Here is a 24,872-nt window from a genome sequence, read left to right as displayed (position 1 = left end):
CTTGGGTTGTATATATGTATTTACCATATGTAATATGCCTCTCATTATTTCTTTTATTTGTATTATTTGTTATTTCTGCCTCTCATAAATAAATAAATAAATAAAATGTTTGTTTAATTATACTATACTATACTATACTATAATATAATATAATATAATATAATATAATATAATATAATATAATATAATATAATATAATTAATATAAAATAATATAAAATAATATAAAATAAAATAAAATAAAATAATATATTTCTGCCTCTCTAAAATACATAACAGACAAAATTCATGGTTTTCCATTTTCTAATTCCTAAAAATTAGGGTTAGAAAAAAATATATATATATTTATTTTAATTATTGCATAATTTCTTAAACACTTTTAAGAAAGTATATATATATATATAAATATATATATAAATAAAAAAAAGAAAAAAATATGTATATATATATTTACCATATGTAATATGCCTCTCATTATTTCTTTTATTTGTATTATTTGTTATTTCTGCCTCTAAAAAATAAATAAATAAATAAATAAATAAAATGTTTGTTTAATTATACTATACTATATTATACTATACTATACTATAATATAATATAATATAATATAATATAATATAATATAATATAATATATTTCTGCCTCCCACTCCCACTCCCATAACAGACAAAGTCCATGGTTTTCCATGTTCTAATTCTTAAAAATTAGGGTTAAAATATATATATATATATATATATTTTATGGTTTATGGTTTTCCATTAGATGTTCCATATATTATATATATATATATATATATATATATAATATGCATCTTATTCTTAAACGTTAGGGTTAAAAAAAGAAAATATTCATTTTAATTATTGCATAATTTCTTAAACACGTTTATGAAACTATATATACTATATATGTATATATACAAAGATACATTTTGATAGAATTTTTAATACAAACTAAAATTGTAAGATTGTATATATATTAATATAATATGCCTCTCATTATTTCTTTTTTTTTGTATTATTTATTATTTCTGCCTCTCAGAAAATAATAAAAATAACAAACAAACAAATAAATAAATAAAAAGGGAAAAGACAAAGCTTATGGTTTTTCATTTTCCATTTATTGGAAAGCAGGATTGAGAACAAGAATATTAACAAACTTCCCTTCTAACTTTTGCAGTGAAATACAGTATTTAAACTACATTCTTTATCTATTGCCCAAAACTACAGCTATGTGTAGCTAATTTACTATATATAACATAATCAAAACTTCTCACTGAGAGAACAAAGAAAACAAAATATAACAATAAAATAAGTATTACTTTCTGAACTATGCACATTACAATATCAGACATATGGTTCTACTAACTCCTTAATTTACAAGCTTAAAATAGAAACTTTCACTAGTTTGGCGTAGAAATGCCACACAAAACCATTCCTTCTGAACAGACACTCCTGCACTGGATCTGCTGTAAACCTCACAGTTGAACAATCAACTCTACAAGGGTGTGAAACATTTAGTAACAGCGTTAATACTTAACAAAAACATAAAACAAGCCATTGATATTCTGTTCACTGTGGCTAGAAATTATTAATGCATAATATAAGGCCACTTCTGTGGCTGATGATGAATTTATTGTCATAATTTACATGTATTAATGAGAAATGTCACTTTTGTAATTGTTACAATTAATAATCCTCTTTCAGTGCTACACATTCACACACACCCAAAAACATCATCCCACATTTAAACTGCTGTTTCCGGCTGCCGATGTTTTCGTAATCACATTCATAGCACCAGAAGCTCCTCCTGTGGTTATAGATGATGTATTAGTTAAAGAGGTACAGTATGTTCATCGTCCAGGACACTGTTGTTTTTTGGAGTATACTGTACTACCCGTATACTACCTTACAATTCCCGATGTGGCTGAGGGAGCTGAGAGGTTTACGTTACTATTGCCTTTAACGCTTGAATATCAAAAGATGAGCTGAGCTGACATCCACTCCACTGACAGGTCTGATGACAGACCAGGTGATGCCGTGGTTAAACCTTAATGATGCTGACAGAGGATGACGTCCTTTGGAACTACAAAAGAGTTTTCTTCATTAGTTAACATGAATCAACAATGAAAAACACTGGTAATACTTACATTAGTTAAGTATATTAAGTATAATGAACTAACAATGAAAACTTTAAAGCAATTTTGGTGATACAGTAAGGTACAATAATAAGGTTCCATTTGTTAAGATTAGTTAGATAATATGAATTAGCAATTAAAAATTCTATATGAATAAAAAATACTCAATGAAAAATACTCCTTAAGCAATTTTCAGTAATATTTTGCAATAACGTTCCATATGCTAAGATTGGTTAATTACACTAGTTGACATGAACTAACTATATAAACATACACCTACAGCAATTTTCAGTAAAATTTAGCAATAAAGTTCAAGTTAAGATTAGTTAACTACACTAGTTAACATGAACTAATGTGGAAAAATTTTCCTAAAGCAACTTTCAGTAATATTTTGCAATAAAGTTCTATTTCTTAAGATTGGTTAACTACACTAAGTTAACATTAACTAACAATTTTCAGTGATATTTTGCAAGAAAGTTCTATTTAAGATTAGTTAACCACACTAGTTAAAATGAATGAACAATAAAAATGATCCCTAAATAAATTTTAGCAATATTTTCCAATAGAGTTCCATTTGTTAATGACAATGAAAAATACTTGTAAAGCAATTTTTGGTAATTTGCAATACAGTTACATTTGTTAAGATTAGTTAACTACACTAGTTAACAAGAACTGACAATGAAAAATACTCTTAAAGCAATTTTTGGTTGCAATAAAGTTCCATTTGTTAAGATTAGTTAACTACACTAGTTAACACAAATTAACAATTAAACAAACTGATTTTCAGTAATATTTTCCAATACAGTTCTATTTGTTAAGATTAGTTAACTACACTAGTTAACATGAACTGACAATAAAAAATACTCCTAAAGCTTTTTTTCAGTGATATTTTGCAAGAAAGTTCTATTTAAGATTAGTTAACTATACTAGTAACTACTAATATAATTTAACGATAAAAATTATTCCTAAATAAATTTTTAGCAATAATTTCCAATACAGTCCCATTTGTTAAGATTAGTTAACTACATTAGTTAACATGAACTGACAATGAAAAATACTCTTAAAGTAATTTTTGGAAATTTGCAATAAAGCTCCATTTGTTAAGATTAGTTAACTACACTAGTTAACAAAAATTAACAATTAAAAATACTCATAAAGTGATTTTCAGTAATATTTTTCAATACAGTTCCATTTGTTAAGATTAGTTAACTACACTAGTTAACATGAACTAACAATGAAAAAGACTCGTAAAGCAATTTTCAGTAATATTTTCCTAAAAATGTCATTTATGATTAGTTGATTGCGCTAGTTAACACGAACCAATAATAAAAAAATACTCCTAATGCAATTTTCAGTGATATTTTGCAACACAGTTCCATCTGTTAAGATTAGTTAACTACACTAGTTAATGTGAATTAACAATGAAAAATACTCATAAAACAATTTTCAGTAACATTTTGCAATAAAGTTCCACTTGTTAAGATAAGTTAACTACAATAGCTAACATGAACTAACAATGAAAAATACTCCTAAAGCAATTTTTGGTAATATTTAACAATAAGGTTCCATTTTTTAAGATTACTGCACTACACTAGTTAATAAGAATTAACAATAAATCCTAACACACTGCATTTATAAAACCATGCAGCGTACAATAATTTATACTACAATGTAATATGCAATATGCAGACATAAAGTACAGCCTGTTTCTACACTGACAAAGTAGCCATATATTCTGTCAAAATATTTTAGATTGTGTATTCTGGAGAATGAGAATGTAAATCCTGGTATTACAGACCTTATTTGACCTAACATTTCTAAAGTGACAAATCAACCAAATGTAGTATGAAGTGTGATTTTAACATCTCTGTTTGACTTATTATTTGATCAGGCTACTAAGACTGAAGACATATTTACATAAATCTGAATTAAAAAGCAAAACACTTTAATTTGACGAATATTTGCTGAATGCATATAAAGCATGTTTACATGCTGATTAAAAAAAACATGTTATCAGTGGTGAAAGTCTCACCTTACTGCCCAGCAGGCCTCCATTATGATACTCTGGAGTGCTCTGGCCAGACAACGGCTTGCTCTTCTCTTTACTGTGGTTGTTGGAGTCGTTGTCTTTGATGATATCATACTGCTTACAGAAAAGCACGATCACAGCTGCAGCGAGACACAGATCAGCTTGATTACGGGATGCAGATCTGATACTTTTCATTAAAACAACACACTATCTTCCATCTAGACATCCCAACTCAGTTTGAAAGAAGAAGGTTTTCTTAAGAAGGTCATCATAAAAAACAACAACAACAACAACAACAAGGTAGGCCTATTATTCTGCAACTTTAGGAAAATATTTCAATGATGCCAAAATGTAACATTTTAATTGTAACATTTTCAGAGATGTCTAAAAGAACATTACAGCTTTGATAAAGGAAAACTCAACACATTTAAAACACATTTAAGCTTACTACATCATACTTGTGAGGAGTCTTATCAACATGATCAAAACTTGGCTGAAAAACCTGTCTCTTGCATGCCTTCTCTCTCATCTAATTGAGAGCTTATCCTTTTTTTTAGCATGTATAATTGTAAACATCCTCCTTCAGATCATGGTTCACAGGTTTTTCACTGTGGAATCTGTTTACTTGATGATTCATACATATTTTTTAAGAAAATCATGTTAAAACTATGTCATGAGTCATAAAAGCCTGATCAAATACAAGACTCACATGACTCATGTGCAATCTTTATTTTAATATTTTGCCTAAAGGTTCTTTAAAATGTTACATTTCAAAAATGTTTTTTTTCATACTATTTTATAGCTCAGGCTTTACAGGAGGAAGGACGAGTCCAAATTATTTCCTTCGCTAATCAATATCATTAATCTTATTACAACCAGACTATTTCTTGTTCATCATGATTACGTGTACAGTAATTAAATCCAACACAATGTCATTTACCTGCCCACATCAGCAGTACAGTCATAATGATCAGTATCTCTCCAGTCTGAAGGTGTCTGGAAAGGTCTAAACCCTCAACCGCAGGGTCATCTGATCAGGTAAACAAAACAACAACATGTGTTAGAGGACTGAAGAGACTTAATGATGATTTTATTTATTAACATAGCTTTTAGTTCATGTCTGTTAGCTCACTGTGTTCTCAAAATAATCAAAGCAGATATATACTATGTACAAACTTTCTTAAATGCAAAAATGCACAAAAACTTCCTGTTCATCAGGAAATACATCAACACACTAATTATTGATTTACATGCACAAGCTATAGTAGGACTTTTCAAACACTACTTTTTGATAATCAAGGACTTCAAACTGAGATCTCATTTTCCAAACAATAGTCTTATCTTTCAAATTCTACAAAAGATGATAAATAAAAATATACTAATATAAGAAAATAGCAAATATAAAGCAAAGCACATGCAAAGTATGAAATGTCAACTTTAAGAACAAAAAGAGAAATAAAGCACATAACATTTAAAATGAAATGTTATTCTGGCAGCAACAGGTGTGATACCAATTTAATATATATATATATATATATATATTAATTGCATACATTAAAAACAAGGGTGTAGGTTTGATATAGGCATTGATATATATGGGACATAACAGCAGACAACAAACATTTATTGTTTGATCAAAAGCATTGCTAGAGACAATTTAGTATTCACTGGATATTGGTAGGGACATGCATAGTGTCTCTACTAAATTCTACACCCTTGAAAATCGTAAGTCCAACTTTGGAAACTATAGGTCTATCTTTAAGAGGTCAAACAGTAGATTAATGAGTTAATCTAAATTTCAAATAAATTAATCCAAAATCCTATGTGTCCTCAAAAAACATGGTTACTACACTTTTACTATAGTAATCACATTTAATTTTTAAGGGATTTGAATTTGCGAAGTTCCGATCTGAATAATGATTCGCGAACCATCATTTCATATTGGACTTCGCGAAACATTTTATACGTGAAATGATTCGCGAACCCACACCAAAATACCAATCTGAATTAAAACTAATTTTGCAACAGAATTCAACTGATTCGGAGTTTCAAAAAGCGCCGTTTCACCAATTACTAAGCCTGCATCCCAATGTGCATACTATCCATCCTAAATTCTATGTGACAGTAGTAATTTTCAGTACTATTTAGGGCAGATAGGGTGGATAGTATGCACATTGGGATGCAGGGTAAGTGTTTTTTAAAATCATGACAAGTAGAAATTCAAAAATGAATGGTTCTGGAAACAAATTTGATCTGGTTCTAATGAATCGCTTGAGCTGAATGATCGAAGTCACGAGTTTGAATCAATCGGAGCGGTTACAGCGTAAACGATTCACTCAACTGATTCGGCTTGTCTTTTCCTCTTTTTGCGTCTTCAGCCATGTTTACACGACACTATACACTAATTTTGCGTGAAGATATGTGCCTATTGGAAAAAAAAAAACACTTATTTTACTAATACATTGTACCTTTTCAGGAATACTGCTATTTTCAAGGGTCTTCCAGGCCTTAAGTTTCAAAAAGTCAAATTGAAGTACTTCAAGCACTTTAAACACCTTGTAAAAACACTGCTTACTTTTTAGATTTCAGTAACCTGACCAAATTGTATATTTTTTGCTGAGTTTGCTGAGCCATAAAACCTTGATTTCATGTGTTTTTGCTCGTTGAATCACTTAACGAGCTCTTTAAAGTATGGAAGCCTCTTTATTTGAGATAAAAAGGTAATTGTGACCTTTTATCTCATAGTTTTTTTTTTTTTAAGAATCATGAGATGCAAGAAAAAAATTTGCAAGATATAAATTCAGAATTGTGACAAGTAAACTTGAAAGAAAATTGCAAGAAAAAAAACAGGCTTCCATATTAGTTTACAATAAAAACATGAAATGTACTTTATTAAATGAATGATACTGTACTAATGCTAAATATGATCCATTTAGGAATACCCAACAGACATGTTTACCTTGATCCATCATGGTGGATTGAAAATGTTCAGACTTTTTAAGCGTCCTGAAGTGAATCTTTTTGCTGGCCAGACTCTCGCCATAAAGTCCGACAGACTGGACCTGGATAATATAATCAGTGTCTTCATCTAGATCCCAAAGTATACAAGCACGACTGGTCGTGTTCACCTCACGAATGAAACGTTGCATCAACCCGTCCTGTCGCTAAAACACACACAGAGACGTTTAAGCACCAGAGGATTTATCAGAGGGTTAATTTATTGCTGATATTAAATGTCAGACTTCTGCAATTATAATAACAGCCCGTAGGTCTGTATCTCATTGTAATAACTTTGTTTGACCTGCTGTGAGATGGCAAAGCCAATTACGGTCTCTCCCTCCGGAATATTCCAGGACACGGTGGCCGAATCCGCCCGCAGGTGAGTAACAGAGACATTGACAGGAGCAGCAGGGCGGTCTGTGAAGCACAAATCACCGGCATGAATCATTTATTAGCACAACCCCTCCCCCCGATGCACTCAAACATATACAACTTAAATTAAGACTGAACTATTTAATAAAACATTCGGGCTCCATAAACGTCATCTTTGAAAAGATTAAACCTGTTACTGTTGCATGTGAGGATGATGTTTGTGAGGTATTTTTAGATGCTTTGTAGGTCCTACTGTCTTCGCTTCCCCAAGGCATCACAAGGGCCAACTTGACATCGGCTCAATGAACAACTACAATAATGCAGTTCATAAATATGCAGCACTTCTGTATTTAGCTGATTCACTCTGCTGGGATATTATGCAAATGAATTCTAATTTTAATTCTTTTTTTAATGGGATCAGCGTGACTCAGTTGGTCAAAATTAGTGGTAAACTCTTCTTTGCGAAATGTGTCGGGGTGAAAGATATGCTCGACAGAAAAAGGAGTTCTGGTTTTTAACCAACACCCAACAACATATAAAAATAGTCTAGAGAGGATAAAAACAAATGCATGTTTTTTTGATGAATCTGTCAGTATAGGGACTTTAAAGACATTATAAACACTAATGTTTGAACTGTAAATCTGATCTGAAATCAGCTGTATTATGAAATGCATTATAGAAATAAATAAGACATAAGCTAACAATTATACAACATAGCTTAAAATAAAAAAAATGTATATAAATGTGTGTTTATAAATTTGTATATGCAAATATATATGAGAGAAAAAAAATATTTTTATGCATATTTATCTGAATCTGAGTTATGTTGCATGTAACATGTAACAAGCATGCAACATAATTCAGGATATTATATATTAATATTATGACAAATATTATGCATATAAATATTTTTATATAAGCTGTTTTTATTCAAGTGAAAAATATTACTTAAGACTGAATCAACCTGATAGCAACCATAAATAAACTGATTTTTAATAGTCAGATAATGTAGAAATAGCTCCTTAGGGTAACTGTGCATATATTTTTCCAAAATACCATGGCACAATGCACAAAAACACTTAGATCTCTTAGAACAAAAAAGAACAGGAAAGGAACTGCAGAACAAGACTTGTATGTGCTATAATTTTCTACATGTATTACAGAATTTTTAACAATTGTCATTTTACTAGTACTGTCAAATGATTAATTGCATGCAAAATAAAAGATTTTGTTTACATAATATACGGGTGTGTACTGTATATGTTTATGTATATATAAATGCACACTCATGCATGTATATATTTAAGAAAAATATGTTGCTTATATATTAAATATATTTAAATATAATATCAAGTATATACATGTAAATATTTTCAAAATATATACTGCATATGTGTGTTTTATATATACATAATAAATATGCACAGTACACACATATTTATTATGTAAACAAAAACTTCTATTTTGGATGTGATTAATCGCAATTAATCATTTGACAGCTGTACATTTTACTGATTTCCAGTCATTTATAAAATATATAATAGAAATAATATATGGGACATACATGCTTGATCCCTGTTAGCTAAATGCTCTTATGCACATCCAGCTACTCCAACATCTTTATTTTCTTAAGTATGCTTTCTAACCAGAGCTCATGCATATATTGGCATATATTACTTCAAAAGGTTGATAAAATACAATTCTATTATTAAGATGACCGACCTATGCACAAAACAATTGACACCAGCTTTTTCTTTGTTATTGCATGCAGTAGCAAAATGATTTGCTGATAAGTGCTAATAAATTTGCTGATAATCAACAGAAAGGTTAACATCTATTGAATACTTTTTTGTTTGTGAATATGCACATTAGTGCATTTTTTTAAATAACAGATTTAATAAAGTACACATCTATTCCATGTACAAAAATATCCTTTTAGTACAGTTACGTACAGCTCAAAATATCATAACAGAGCCCTGCTGTAACAGCAGTACACTAAACCCAATCTATGTGTCCATTTCAATGCCAAACACTCCCTTGTAAATAATTTAGTCCCCAATGAGAGCACAAATGCTGGCCTGGCAGGGCAATTGAGCCAGTGTTTTAGGATCAAACACGAGCTCAGCAGGAAAGCAAACATTGCGTCAGAGGGATGAGTAACCGCACTCATTCTTTTATCTTGCTATTTGCCAACAAAAGAGGAAATTCAGCTCAATGCAACCTGCCAAGGTCAATGCTAGATGAACAATCATCAGTGTGGTATGGTTTCTGGTAAAAGTGGCTAATTAAGATTAAGTGCACTGAGAGAGATGCCAGTCTTTCAATTAACTGGAGTTTGATGTAATTAAGTAGTTTAAATGACTTGAAGTGTGTGCAAAATGTCCAGACCTTCCATAAATGACTGTTATGTATTAGTTTTAAGTAACAAGGATAACAGATGAATCAAATTAACAATTTTTTTTTTTCCCTTCTGAACATATAATCCATCATTTCAACCTTTTGCACTTGGCACTTAAATGTCATGATTTGACATGCTGTAGCTCAGGTCATTCCCTCAGCACTATCTATTGAGCCATTAAATCAAAGACTACGACTAACAGAGTAAAAGCAATTTCCTTAATGTCTTCCTCCGCTGGCTCCGGGAGAGCTTATATTAAAAACACAACACTGAAAGCATTATATAACACAGCCTCCTCTTGTGTTTGACTGTAGTCATGGTGACCAACAAGTATAAGAGATACACACTGCATTCTATCTTGATTATTAGTCAAACTGTGTGACACAAAGGAAAATAAGTTGACTTACTCGCCCCTGCAAAGCAGATGTGGCATCCAAACAGAGACAGAACGAGGCTCATAAAAGTGACTAGGTGAATCATATCTTCCTGAAGAGTTAATCCAGATGAGCGACGCCGATTTCCACGGAAAAGTAACCTGAACTAAGCATTCCTCCGGGTATTACATGGTTATCAATAACGCATTTGTTTGCAGCACTTACACACTGTGATTACGAAGATGATAAACAATCTAAGCCAGCATCATCCTCAGCATCCTCGCAGTACAATGCGTCTCAATCTGTTGCCATCCGAATCCGCAAAGACGCTTCCTTTCGCAATGATTTGAGAGCTACCGAAATCACACTTTTGACATCCTTACATCGATACCACAACGGAACGTCAGCCTGGCCACCAGTTACATCCGCTCGCCGCGCGTTTAATGTAACGCGTAAACGCGCATGGCGTTCAACGCAAAGCTCGCGTTCGCCTTCCTCACTTTATGCGCTCGTGTAAGACGCTTTAAGAATACCAATAAATCAGCGGCTCTGCATCGCGGGCACATGACCCACAGGTGGCCAGTTACTGATTGATTCTCAGCAGTCATTCATTCACCTTCTATAGCCGCATGACGCACGAACCTGCACCGGCATGAATGCGGTACAGCCGCCACCTCTCCAAAAACACCCTGTTGGACGATATTTATGACGCCATTCAAACTTGCACATCGATAGTCCACTGCAAACATTATGAGAGACATGGAATAGAAGAGCAGAGAACTGTGGGAGGAATGGAATAAAATAAATCACACATCCGATCTATGAACAGAATAGAATAGTCTTTACTTTATATAGTGTAGTGCCATAAAAATATTTGTAAATACTTTAGAGTTTAACATTAGGTAAGATGTGTGAACATAATGTAATTAAATACAACAGAATCGAATAGAATCGAATTTGTTAATTGAATAAAGAAATACTTGGATATTCTATTCAAAACACATGCAATTTCAGATAGAATAGAATACATTCAATTTGAATAATTAATAATTAGATAAAACAGACTTATCTGATTTACTCTGCTGGAAAATTATGCAAATGAATTTCAGTTTTAATTCTTTTCTTTAGGGCATAAGTGTGACTCATTTAGTCAAAATTAGTGACAGTTCAAAGTGAAAAAACTTCAATTCCAATTCCCTTCCAAAAATCCTTTTGACAGAAAATGACATGCAGATGTTTTTTTGTTTTGTTTTGTTTTGTTTTTAACCAAGTTTCATATTTTTTAAATAAAAATAATCTTTAATCTTTAGACAATCTTTAATATTACATTAAGATTACACAGGAATTTCTGATCAAACGGATTATAACCTAAATGTGAATAAGAATCTAAGAATAACATGAATAAAATAATTAGACAGATGACTATGAGAAATTAAATAAACAATAAATAATACTAACGTACTGAATATACAATAACAGAAAAAAATAGAACAGAACACTTATTTGACTACTGATCATACCATTATAGAATATTGATATACCAAAATAAAACAGAGTAGAATAGAATAGAATAGAATACGGCTTTGACTACAGATTATACCATAATAGGATATGGACATACCATAAAAGAATAGAATATGGCTTTGATTGCTGATCATAATAGAATAGAACAGAACAGAACAGAACAGAATAGAATAGAATAGAATATGGCTTTGACTACAGATTATACCATAATAGGATATGAATATACCATTATAAAATAGAATATGGCTTTGATTACTGATCATACCAGAATACTGATATAAACATATTAGTATAGAACACTCCTTTGATTATTGATCATACCAGAATAGAACAGAATAGAATAGAATAGCATAGAATAGAATACGGCTTTGACTACAGATTATACCATAATAGAAAATGGATATACCATAATATAATAGAATACAACTTTGATTATTGATCATACCAAAATAGATTAGAATAGAATAGAATAGAATATGGCTTTGACTACAGATTATACCATAATAGATTGTGGATATACCATTATGGAATATAAAACGGCTTTGATTACTGATCATACCAGAATAGAATAGAATAAAATAGAATAGAATACTGCTTTCACTTCAGATTATGCCATAATAGAAAATGGATATAGAATACAGCTTTTATTACTGATCATAACAGAATAGAATAGAATAGAATAGAATAGAATAGAATACAGTTTTCACTACAGATGATACCATAACAGCAAATCGATATACCATATTAAAATAGAATACGGCTTTGGTTACTGATCATACCAGAATAGAATAGAATAAAATAGAATAGAATACTGCTTTCACTTCAGATTATACCATAATAGAAAATGGATATAGAATACAGCTTTGATTACTGATCATAACAGAATAGAATAGAATAGAATAGAATAGAATAGAATAGAATAGAATAGAATACAGTTTTCACTACAGATGATACCATAACACCAAATCGATATACCATATTAAAATAGAATATGACTTTGGTTACTGATCATACCAGAATAGAATAGAATAGAATAGAATACTGCTTTGGCTACAGATTATACCATAATAGAATAGAATACGGCATTGATTACTGATCATACCAGAACAGAATCGAATAGAATAGAATATGGCTTTGACTCCAGATTATACCCATAATAGAATAGAATACGGCTTTGATTACTGATCATACTAAAATAGAATATGATAGAACAGAATAGAGTAGAATAGAATGGAATGGAATGGAATAAAATAGAATAAAATACTGCTTTGACTACAGCTTATATCATAACAGAATATGGATATACCATAATAGAAAAGAATATGGCTTTGATTACTGATCATACCAGAATAGAATAGAATAGAATAGAATAGAATACTGCTTTCACTACAGATTATACCATAACAGAATATGGTTACCATAACAGAATAAAACAGAATAGATTAGAATATTGCTCTGAATACTGATCATAATAGAACAGTGATATAGAATACGGCTATGACAACTGATCAGATAAAGAATACTGATATACCATAATAGAATAGAATACTGCTTTATACCATAATAAAACAGAATATAATAGAGTAGAATATATAGCTGTAATATAAACCAAATAATCCACTGGGTGTCAATATGCATCTTTTAGAAGGGGAAGTTGTAATTTTTTTTTTTTACAGCTGACGGGTCAAAGTTTATTTGGTGAACTTTGTTCTGCTTTATTTTTGCTTAGTGAGCGCTTTTTCTCTCTCAAGTGATTTCAGTGCTTTGCATTTTCATGCATGTTTACCGAGCATTCCACTAGTCAGAGTACACACTGAAACACTGGAGTCTGATGAACATGGATGACTTGAAGGTGAGTGAAAACTGAACACTGTTAACTGGCTGTGCTTTCATTTCAAATGTCCTGTAGCTGGTAATAGACCAACAAATCTTCCTCCCTGCAAGCTAAAATGTAATTACAGGAGCTCCTGAGTGATGCTGTTAATCTTAAGTGCTGGGTTTTTTGTCTAACGTAGCAGTCGTGTTACAAGCTCTCTTTACCCGTCACGGAGAAATGCAACCCCATCAGCAGAGATATTGATAAAGCGAACGGCAAACAGATGGTGCAAATACTCAGAAGATGCGACGCCGAGATTTTTGAAAAGAAAATAAATCATGATCCATGTCATCAGGTTTGGCCTACTGGTTTTAAACAGGATATGTGAGAAATAATTGTACTTTAAGTCATTATACTTTAACAAGAGTGTTACATGCAAAGCTGACCTGTGCTTTTTGTTTATAGAAGCTATATAATTCATCTGTCATCCAAACAATGGTGGATGTTGCAAAGAGGGCGGAAATGATGCTGAGGGTCAGTAATATGAACCAAATGCCTTTCTTTTAAATAACAACTCAGAAATAATAATTTAATTTTAGAAGTATTTTAATTTAAATTAAAATTTTATTATTTTATTACTTTGTATTTATAGTTTTATATAATTAACATTATATATATATATATATATATATATATATATATATATATAATTAGTTCTAGTTAGCACTAATTAATTATTTTTATTATTTAATTTAATGATTAATTTAATGATTTTATAAATATCAACTGAATAATTAAAAAAATGAATTATAGAATCGTTAGTGTTTTTAATAGTTATTTTATTTTTTCTTTTAATTAATTTTATAATTGTTTTTAAAAATGTAAAAACATCATAATTGATTTGTTTCTGCAGGACCCAGAGGAGAGTTTGATTGTATTAAGCGGCTGTGGAACATCAGGCCGTATTGCATTTCTTTTGGTGGTATAGAGTCTAAGAGAAATTTTATAATTAAAATAAATAAATAAATAAAATAAATTCAATAGCTGTTTGAATTAAAAAAAAAAAAAGAAAAAAAAAAGAAAACAAATTAAATAAGAAATCTGTGTTATATCTTCTTTAAATTTGTCATATTGTATTTTCATACCTCAGACATCCTTTAATGAGATGTTGAAAGCTCAAAAACAGAAGCAGATCTGTTCGTACATCATAGCTGGAGGTGACAGGTGAATAAACAGTCTGTCTGTTTGATGCATAAGATGAGGCTCCAGTGTGACACTGCAGTATTTCAGGACTCTGTTTTTAAAGGGCCCTGCTGACATCACAGGAGGCTCCAGAGGACGACCCGGCGCTGGGAGCTCGCACGCTGGACAAGGTGAAAGCAAGAACAAAGAGTGAAAACAAGCGATGCAACTTTACCGTAGTAATAAATCAGTTTCATCATCCTGAGCAGAGACAACAGGCTATTCTTTGACATGTGAACAGCACCTGTGCTCAACACCGCAGTGCCAGAGAGCTCTGGGCGGTTGCCAGATTGTTGCTATGTGATTACTAAAGTGTTTGAAATGGTTTTTTAACACATGGCTATGTGCTTGCTTGGGTGTTGCTTACAGGCCCAAGTCAGTATTGCTCATCCCTTGTCTCTAGACCATGCTTAGGTCCTTCCTTTCTTAAAAGTCACCCATTTTCACCTTTTTTAAATGAAAAATCAAGTCTAATTAAATAGAAAAATAATAAAGTAAAGAAAACATTTAGATATTAAATATTAAACATATTATTTCTCTCCATTTCCTGTTTTCTTTTTGCACTAACAGGTTTGTACAGGAAAGAAGCACGTCCTGTTCATTGGAATATCCTGTGGCATGTCGGTATGAATGACGCTATTGTCTGTTTTCTCAAATCGCATTATTTAATCAGTAGTAGAAGACCAAAGTTGTGGCCATAGAAATCCAAATAAACCATCTTTCCATTTGTATATTTAATGAATTATAACTAAAATCCAATAGCTCTGGGATAAGTCTGTATTTTAGGGTAACTAAACATTCCAGTTTTCCAAGGACATTCCCACTTACATTCAAAATTTCACATAAAAAATAAATAAATAAATAAAAAGTAAAATAAATAGATAAATAGCATTAAACATTTTAAGAAATTAAAAAGAGAATTACTGTGTACAGTATAGTCCATATAGAAAATGGAAATATTGAATACAGTTAGAAAATGTTGGGGGGAGGGAGATTAATAAATATAACTAATAATTAATAAAATAAAAAATGTAAATAAATAAATAAATAACATTTTAAAAAAATTACAATTAAAAATTATTACTGTATAGAGTATAGTCAGTTTCTGAAAATGGAAATATTAAATATAATTAGAAAATGCTTCTCATATTTATTTTAAGTTTTGTAATAAATATATTACCATAATAATAATAATAATAATAATAATAAATTATTATTATTATTATTATTATCATCATTATTAATAACAACAACAACAACAATAATAATATCATTAATAATAATAATAATAATAATTATTATTATTATTATTATTATTATTATTATTATTATTATGTGTATTATTTTTATATTATTATTATTATTATTATTAACTATTAATTATTAATTGTTGTTGTTATTATTATTAATTAAATAATAATACTAATAATACATGGACCCCACAACAATTAAAAAAACAAAGACATACAAAATTTATTTACCCTATTTTTTACTTACTAAATAATAACAAATTGTTGTAAATATTTGTTCAACTTAAAATAAATCTAAAATTGAAGTAAAAATATACAATTACAACCATTACAATTTTGTTTATCATAGGTTCTCATATTTATTTTAACTTTTGTAATAAATAATTGTGCTATAATATTATGCTAATTTGATCTGTTTGCTATTTGTAATGGCTACTGTATACTTTTTTTTTTTTATGTGATTTTTGGTGAATTGTATTAAAACCAGCTGGGTCAGTTTAACTTGCAAATATCATAATAATTATTATGGGAATAATAATAGGAATAAAATGAATGTTAATAATAAGAAGAATACAATTATTATGAATAATAATAATAATTATTATTATTATTATTATTTAATAATATTATTTAAATAATATTACTAGTAATACATGGACCTCACAACAATTAAAAAACAAAAACATACAAAAATGAATTGCCCTGTTTTTTACTTAAAAGATAAACTTACATAAAAATATAAATTGTGTTTTTAATGATACTGATCACTGAACTACTCAGTCTCTCACTTTCAAAAATATGTACATTTAAGGTACTAAAAGGCACCTTTTAGGTGTAAATAAGTCACAAAGGTGCACCTTTTGAAAGGTACTGCCCTAGTGAAAGCTTTTGTACCTTTTATTCCTGATACTGTAGGAAATGTCTGCATTTTCCATTTGATTTCTTTCAGACGTATGTAGGTAACATTAACGCGAGCTTTTATCAAAGCCAGCTGCGGGTCAGCTGCGAATGTGCTTCATGATGTTGTTCTGTGTCAAAGGCACCATTTGTTGCTGGGCAACTGGATTTTTGTCTGAAGCACTTAGACGTCTTTACTCCAGTGCTTCTGGGATTCAATCCTGTACATATGGCGAGGTAGACTTACTGAATGCAAACAATGCCTTTCTGCATATTACCACCTCTTATCTCATATTTACATATCATATTCAACAGTAGATGGTGATCTCATTCTTACCATTCTGACAGGAGTGAACCAATGCAGGACTGCTCATTTCACTTTAAAGACGTTGCAGAGAGGATGACTGCAGAGCAGAGGCATAAGAAAGCATTCGTCCTAAATCCTGTATTGGGGGTATGAGACACTGCATTGACATAAAAACATCTGTGTACACGCAACACCTTAGTAACAACTGGCAAGCACCAAGGTCACTCTATAATAATGGTTGCACAAGCTGGCATTACTTATATTTCTACAGAAAACATAAAAATAATTTCCTTACTAATGTTTAAGGAGTGTCCACCCATCATAAGCAGTAATGATGCTGCTGTTGCACCACTGGTTTCTCCTCACAGGCTGAGGCCATCAGTGGATCGTCCCGGATGAAAGGAGGCAGTGCAACTAAAATCATTCTGGAAACTATTCTTCTGGCTGGACATGAAGCTGCATTTAGAGAAAAGATAACGACATCTGAGTAAGCTTTAATTCCAGTTTTTTATATAAATATAAATATAAATACATATCTATATATATATATATACACTACCAGTCAAAAAAAGAATTTAATCTTCTGCTCACCAAGCCTGCATTTATTTGATCCAAAATACAGCAAAAGCAGTAATATTGTGAAATATTCTTACTATTTAAAGTAACTTAAATATTTACTTAAAGTAACTGTAATTTGTTCCTGTGATCAAAGCTGAATTTTCAGCTAGCATCATTACTCCAGTCTTCAGTGTCAGAATATTAGAATGATTTCTGAAAAAAAATTCTGTTCTGAAATCACACAAATAAATCACATATTAAAATCTATTACATTAGTAAAAAGTTATTTTAAATAAAAGTATTTTAAAATGTTACTCTTTTGCTTTACATTGGATCAAATAAATGCAGGCTTGGTTAGCAGAAGAGACTTCTACAAATCTTACTGTTTAAAAACTTTTGACTGGTAGTATATTTCTGTAGTATATTGTAATTAAATACTAAACCTACCTGAAAAACTGAAAGCACAAGAACTATTTTTGTATCTGTGCCCTATTGTATGTAATGTTCAGATTTTTAATAAAATAAAATAAAATAAAATAAAATGAATAATTAAATAAAATTAGGCTTTCTACATTTTTTTCCCTCTTTTGTATGACTATTGTGCATTTACTTTCATAAATAATATGGGAATTATAAAAATAACATCACAAATTTTCAACAAATTATGGAAACATATAAAATATATTAAATGTATTAAATAAATAAAAAAAAATAATAAAATAATTGCAAATTTCCCATAAAATTATTGAAATTACCACCACAAAATTTGTCATTTAGATTTATTTTTTTAAATCATGAATTCCTGGTGGGACTGATATTTATTATTTTTTCTTTCTTTCTTTCTTTTACACATATTCTACTGCAAATATTACACACACATATATATATATGTGTGTGTGTGTGCACCTGGTATTTATCATGTTATGGGGACCAAATGTCCCCACAAGGATAGTAATACCAGTGAATTTTGACCTTGTGGGGACATGAGGAAACAGGCTTATAAATCACGCAGAATTAGTTTTTTTGAGAAAGTAAAAGTGTGCACAGTCTCCTGTGAGGGCTAGGTTTAGGTATAAGGTACGTGTAGGGCGATAGAAAATACAGTTTGTACAGTATAAAAACCATTATGCCTATGGAATGTCCCCATACAAAATGGAAACACAACATGAGTGTGTGTGTGTGTGTGTGTGTGTGTGTGTGTGTGTGTGTGTGTGTTTAGTTTAAAATACAGCATAATTTTTCACAGTTCTCTTAAGACTAATCTACTATAATTAAATGTGTCATTCAGATGTATTTCTGCCCGGATCACCACTAATGAGATGGTTTATGAAACTACTTACTCACACAGTGATGAGCTTGCAGAACTTATTCATAAAGCAGGAGAGAGGTACAACATTTCATTACTTTAGTGTCTCCTAACACATAAACCTGAGTTTTCCCACACGAACAGACTGAACTGGTGCATGCGGTAAAAAAAATGCAGAAATTGTTTTTTTGTCTTTGCAATGAAAGTTTTGTCATTATTAGGGTTTTTTTTTTTTTTTTTTTTTTTTTTTTTTGTAAATATATCAACAGCCTTCAGGTGAAAGCACATGTATACTATATAGGATGGCAGACTCTGGGCATTATAGGACTGACTGACGCCAGCGAATGCATCCCGACATATGGAGCAGGTGCTGTTTACAGTGCCAAATATTATTTTAACATATGATATATGTTCTTTAAATGTTTTATTTGACAGGTTGTTAATGGTAAATTAATGGCGCATGAATGAATTTATAGGAAATGTTTTAACCCAGAACCATTTCATGTTATTATTTGATCAGATTTTGATGATATCAGAGGTTTTATCAACAACGGATTCAGCGAAATGAAAAACAAAGAGGGAGATCTATCATCTTTGGTAAGCTGATTTAACAACTTAAAAGTGACAATTTATCCTCATTCTCGTATCAAACCTGTATGTATTAAATTAACAGCTATTAATATAAAAAAATATTTCTAGGGTCCACAATTTGTAATCGGTCACAAGGATTTTGTGGACGCCATCTTACCTAGTCTGAGTCCGAATGACATGATCCTGTTTCTGTTTACAGCGAATGGTGAGCAAACACCAATCAGTTGCATTTAACAATATGGTCAGTTGCTTAAATGTGTTTTTTAAAATATATTTTAATGTCTCGCTTAAGATGACCTTCATGAGGTGACAGCACTGGCTGATCAAGTGAGGCAAAGGACATCTAATTTGCATGCAGTTGCTCACGACCTTGAGAAACTCACCGTTCCTGTGAGTAAAATGAGTAATCAGGGTTTTTGCTGCTAGCAAAAATTCTCACTTTTCGCTTCCAGTACACGTCTTCTAAGCGCATAATGCTGCTTATATAATCAGATCATTTCTTGCATGAACTTTGCAGCTTAAAAGAGAACAAATATCTTATATTATTCTATATATTGCTTCAGGAGAGAATATGCAACATGTTTGAAACAGTTTTGCACATCACATGGTCTTTTTCTTCAGAGGAGATGAACTCATTTGTAATGGTAAGCCATTTGTCATATAAACTGCTCCCACAAGTACCAATTTAGTTGAAGTATTTATACTGCAGTATCTATATACTGTCTTTATTTTACACATGCTGTAATAACAAAGTGAAGACTTTAAAGAGTCTTTTATTCAACAGAGACAGCGCTGGGAGCTTTCAACCAAATGGTGTCTTAATGCAATCAGCACAGGAGCTCATGTAATGAAGGGAAAAGTCTACATGAATTACATGATCGACCTCAGGGTAACTAACAGCAAGCTGTACAGGAGAGCCATTAACATTTTACAGGTAATGCATTGTCTAAATCAAACATACTGTTAGAATAAGTGTAATACATACTATTGGAACCAAAGAAACCTGTGGTTTCGATTAGATTAGACAACAAAAATGCCAAACAACAACATTCATGTACTGTTTTTGATCTCTTATAGGAACTACAGTTGAGGTCAAAAGTTTACATACACCTTGCAGAATCTGTAAAATGTTAATTATTTTAAATATAATAAAAGGGATCATAGAAAATGCATGCTATTTTTTATTTAGTACTGACCTGAATAAGATATTTCACATAAAAGACGTTTACATATAGTCCACAAGAGAAAATAATAGTTCAATTTATAACAATGACCCTGTTCAAAAGTTTACATACACTTAATTCTTAATACTGTGTTGTTACCTGAATGATCCACTGAGGACAACTGTGGGACTCATATGCAACTATTACAGAAGGTTCAAACGCTTACTGATGCTTCAGAATAAAACAAAATGCATTAAGAACCTGGGGGTGAAAACTTTTTGAATTTGAAGATCAGGGAAAATTCAACTTATTTTGTCTTCTGGGAAACATGTAAGTATCTTCTGTAGCTTCTGAAGGGCAGTACTAAATGACAAAATATGATGTTTAAGCAAAATAAGAAAAATGTACACATCTTCATTCTGTTCAAAAGTTTTCACCCCCGGCTCTTAATGCATGGTTTTCCTTCTGAAGCTCCAGTGAGTGTTTAAACCTTCTGTAATAGTTGCATATGAGTCCCTCAGTTGCCCTTAGTGTGAAAAGATGGATCTCAAAATCATACAGTCATTGTTGGAAAGGGTTCAAATACACAAAAATGCTGGAAAACCAAAGAATTTGTGGGACCTGAAGGATTTTTCAGCATGCAGTTTAACTGTTCAGGACAAACAAGAGACTCATGTACAACTATCACTAAAAAAAGATCACTCAGGTAACAGTACTGATCTTATTCAGGTAAGTATCAAATAAAAAATAACATGCATTTTGTATGATCCCTCTTATTTTGGTAAAATAATTAATATTTTGCAGATTCTGCAAGGTGTATGTAAACTTTTGTATATTTTTTTGTATATAACAAACATGATGCCCTAGCAACCCAAAGCGTTGGGTAAAAAAAAAAAGTTCTTAAAATAACAATTTTCTCTTAGTGCCGAGACTATTTAAATAAACTGCAATGGAAAGGTTCTATGGATGTGAAATGTTCTTAATATGACAATAAAGACTCTTTGAGCCTTGCATTATAAATTGTGCATTAACTTAAAAAAAACTTATTTCTGGCTATTTTTAACATTCAGTTTTGAAAACTAATTGAGCAGAAACTGTAATATGACTCCCGTATGGCGAGTTTAATTATATACCGTCACTGTCAGCGGTTCACAGGCTGCACCAAAAGCGAGTGTGAAAGAGCTCTACTGAGAGCCATCTACAGTACAGATGACCTGAGTGAAGACATGACATCAGCAGATGTGTGGAAACACACAGACGCAGCTAACAGACGGGATCGAGTAAGAACTTGCTTATTATCTTGCCCATCTGTGTAGGCAGACGGAAGTATTAAAGATTAAAATACGGTCAGGTTACCCACCACCTATTTTTAAAGGAATTTTTACACTAACAAGGAATAGGCAACACATTAGTTAACAATATTTAATGCATTAACTAATATTAAAGTAATAGTTCAAAAACTTACTGACACTTAGGCCATTCAAGATATAGTTTCTTCATCATATTTGGAGAAATGCAGCATTCCATCACTTGTTCACCAATGAATCTGCAGTGAATGTGTGCCGTCACAATGAGAGTCCAAACAGTTACAAACATCACAATAATCCACAAGTAATCCACACCACTCCATTAATGAATGTCCTGTGAAAAGTGAAAAGCTGTGTGTTTGTAAGAAACAAATCCATTGTTAATGTGTTTTAACTTCAAACCATTGCTTTTGGCTAAAATATGAGTCCATAAAATTGCTTTCTACAGTAAAATAGTCACCTGCTCTGCACAGATCAAGCACCGTTTACAAGTGAAAACAGTCCAAAACAGTTGGAGACCCCTATTAAAGAAATTTGTTGATACAGAATTTTACTACAAAACTCAAAATGGCAAACACCCAAAAAGTCCAATACGGCTGTAACTATTGATTATTTTAGTAATCAAGTATTCTATCAATTATTTCAGCGATTAATCGGATAAGAAGTACTAAATATACAAGATAAAATAAGATAGGTCTCTTAAAATAAACAACTAATTTGTTTTCTTTTTAGAAAATGTAACATTTTTATTGCTGAAATTGCACACATTAACAACCATAAAAACTAAACCCATTTAATGCATTTATTTGCCAAATTACATTCAAAATGCAAATGCAAAATATATGTATATATAATATATATATATATATATTGTGTCACTGCGTCAAGTAAGTGTTAAGTAAGTGAGTCATTGCGATTGAACTGAATCATTTAACAGATGATTCGTTCAAGAACGAAACACTGTCATGTGGCTCAAAGACGCAAAACAGTGCTGTGGTTGTGTTTGTAATGGTTATTTGTTGGCAAAATAGAGCAATAACAGGTAATATGCTGTCTAAAACGTAAGTCTCTTAATATTAACTTCTTGTTTATTGAACTGTTGCATAAAATCAGTATCACATTTGTAATCATGCTGAGGCACTCTTCGTCTGATATTGACTAACTTTCTAACTTTCTGTGTGTCACAGAGAGAGAATGAGACAATCATAAATGGCACTTAGTTTTTCACAAAACATAACGTTAGTTAACTTAGGGACATCATAACTAACCACCACACATACGGTCTTAAATAGGTCCAGTGTTTATCTGTTTGTGCATCAGTAATAATGGTCCGTGGGGAAACATGGTGTTCTGTGTGTAGTTACAGTAAATGGACTGAACGAAGCCTGCCTCGATGATTTTTTTGTATTCGAGTTACTGGAGTTACTGGAGTTACTCGAGGAATCGTTTCAGCCCTAAAGTCCAACATAGGGTAATTAGATACCGTTCGATTTGGCATGAATCTAATCAATCCTATGATTTTTGGCCAAACTGGTCAGAAGTTAAAAGTAGAAATGTCAATATTTTATATCTTTTGACCAGTAGATGGTGCTGTGCTGAATATCAAATCGAAAGCTTTTGATCGTTTTTTGCCTGAATGCTTTGAAGATGATCTCCGAAACTACAAGATCACTCTTATTATTCGGTCAAACTGTTCAGAAAATATAAACAAAAATGTCAAATTTGGACATCTTTTGACCAGTAGGTGGCGCTGTGATGAAACTACTCATGAGCCCTCAGGTCATGCTTGGTTTAACACATACCAAGTTTGCTCTGAATGTGCTGAAGCATTGCAAAGATATAGCCTCATGTCAATTTTTGCGCAAATTTCGTCAAATACGTTAATGCACTTAGCAAAAACGGTTTAGTATATCAAAAATGTTTTTAATAACATTTTGCCAGCATTGTCTGAAGATGATTTGAGCCCAGTTTTAGTGAAAATTGGATGAACTGTCTAGGATGAGTTCAAAATTTTTTTTTTTTTACAAAATTCAAAAATCGTGAATTAGTAGAAATTTAAATTTTGGTATGCATTCGATTCAGCATGAGCCAAGGATGCATAAGTGCATATGAGTGCAAATTTGGCTTATTGGTGGCACTAGAAGACCAACAGAAACAATAGGTCCATAAGCACCTTTGCTTGGCCCTTAATAACAGCATTGCATTATTAGCACCTGATATGTCCTACACTTGCAGGTGGTCCCGACTGCACTGGTGATGATCCAATGCAGCTGCACTCTCGCTGAAGCACGGCATCATTTGGATTGTCATCCTGTGATTCGAGATGCAGTGAGCGCCTGCTTCAGTTCTTCCAAAAACAAAAGCACTGTGGACTAAACACACAACAAAATATTGCATTCTCACAATAATCAAACATTTTTAAGATAAAGAGTCTCAGTGTTATTAGACTACTTATCAGTGACAACAAATTCTTGTTTTACTCTGTATGCATGCTGCGGCTCTTTGTTTTTGTTGAAATAAACTCAACTGGATGACATCAGGGGAATTCTGATCATTTTTTCGCCTAAGACTTCCTTGACCTACTAACAGTAACTAATGGGAACCT

The 24,872-nt window shown here is 31.4% G+C and overlaps 2 protein-coding genes across 4 annotated transcripts; one reads left to right on the top strand and one right to left on the bottom strand.

Annotated features, from left to right (window-relative positions):
• Positions 1 to 1,103: 1,103 nt before the first annotated feature.
• Positions 1,104 to 10,991, bottom strand: fndc4b (fibronectin type III domain containing 4b). Its single transcript, XM_051133567.1, has 6 exons — positions 10,340 to 10,991; positions 7,464 to 7,579; positions 7,122 to 7,326; positions 5,103 to 5,192; positions 4,166 to 4,302; positions 1,104 to 2,081 (listed from the first exon to the last, which is right to left on the bottom strand). The coding sequence occupies exons 1-6, from the start codon at positions 10,410 to 10,412 to the stop codon at positions 2,040 to 2,042; spliced, it is 663 nt and encodes a 220-aa protein (XP_050989524.1). The 5' UTR covers positions 10,413 to 10,991; the 3' UTR covers positions 1,104 to 2,039.
• Positions 10,826 to 24,803, top strand: gckr (glucokinase (hexokinase 4) regulator). 3 transcript variants are annotated; one of them, XM_051133563.1, is made up of 20 exons: positions 10,826 to 10,967; positions 13,560 to 13,682; positions 13,846 to 14,001; positions 14,112 to 14,180; positions 14,560 to 14,628; positions 14,797 to 14,870; positions 14,953 to 15,019; positions 15,459 to 15,512; positions 17,178 to 17,272; positions 17,384 to 17,489; positions 17,711 to 17,829; positions 19,189 to 19,287; positions 19,476 to 19,573; positions 19,727 to 19,803; positions 19,906 to 20,002; positions 20,090 to 20,187; positions 20,361 to 20,441; positions 20,582 to 20,731; positions 22,106 to 22,240; positions 24,503 to 24,803. In XM_051133563.1, exons 2-20 carry the CDS (start codon positions 13,662 to 13,664, stop codon positions 24,641 to 24,643), a joined length of 1,806 nt encoding a protein of 601 aa, XP_050989520.1. In that variant the 5' UTR covers positions 10,826 to 10,967; positions 13,560 to 13,661; the 3' UTR covers positions 24,644 to 24,803. The 3 variants fall into 3 exon arrangements, 2 of the variants coding, with proteins under 2 accessions (XP_050989520.1, XP_050989521.1); XR_007829559.1 differs by lacking the exon at positions 10,826 to 10,967 and having other exon boundaries at positions 13,479 to 13,682; positions 22,116 to 22,240; positions 24,503 to 24,633; XM_051133564.1 differs by lacking the exons at positions 10,826 to 10,967; positions 24,503 to 24,803 and having other exon boundaries at positions 13,478 to 13,682; positions 22,116 to 22,261.
• Positions 24,804 to 24,872: the final 69 nt, after the last annotated feature.

Source organism: Labeo rohita, chromosome 17 (assembly GCF_022985175.1).
Source record: "Labeo rohita strain BAU-BD-2019 chromosome 17, IGBB_LRoh.1.0, whole genome shotgun sequence".
Classification (NCBI taxonomy): Eukaryota; Metazoa; Chordata; class Actinopteri; order Cypriniformes; family Cyprinidae; genus Labeo; species Labeo rohita.
The sequence above is the reverse complement of the archived record's forward strand: the minus strand, read 5'-3'. Positions and strand labels throughout refer to the sequence as shown.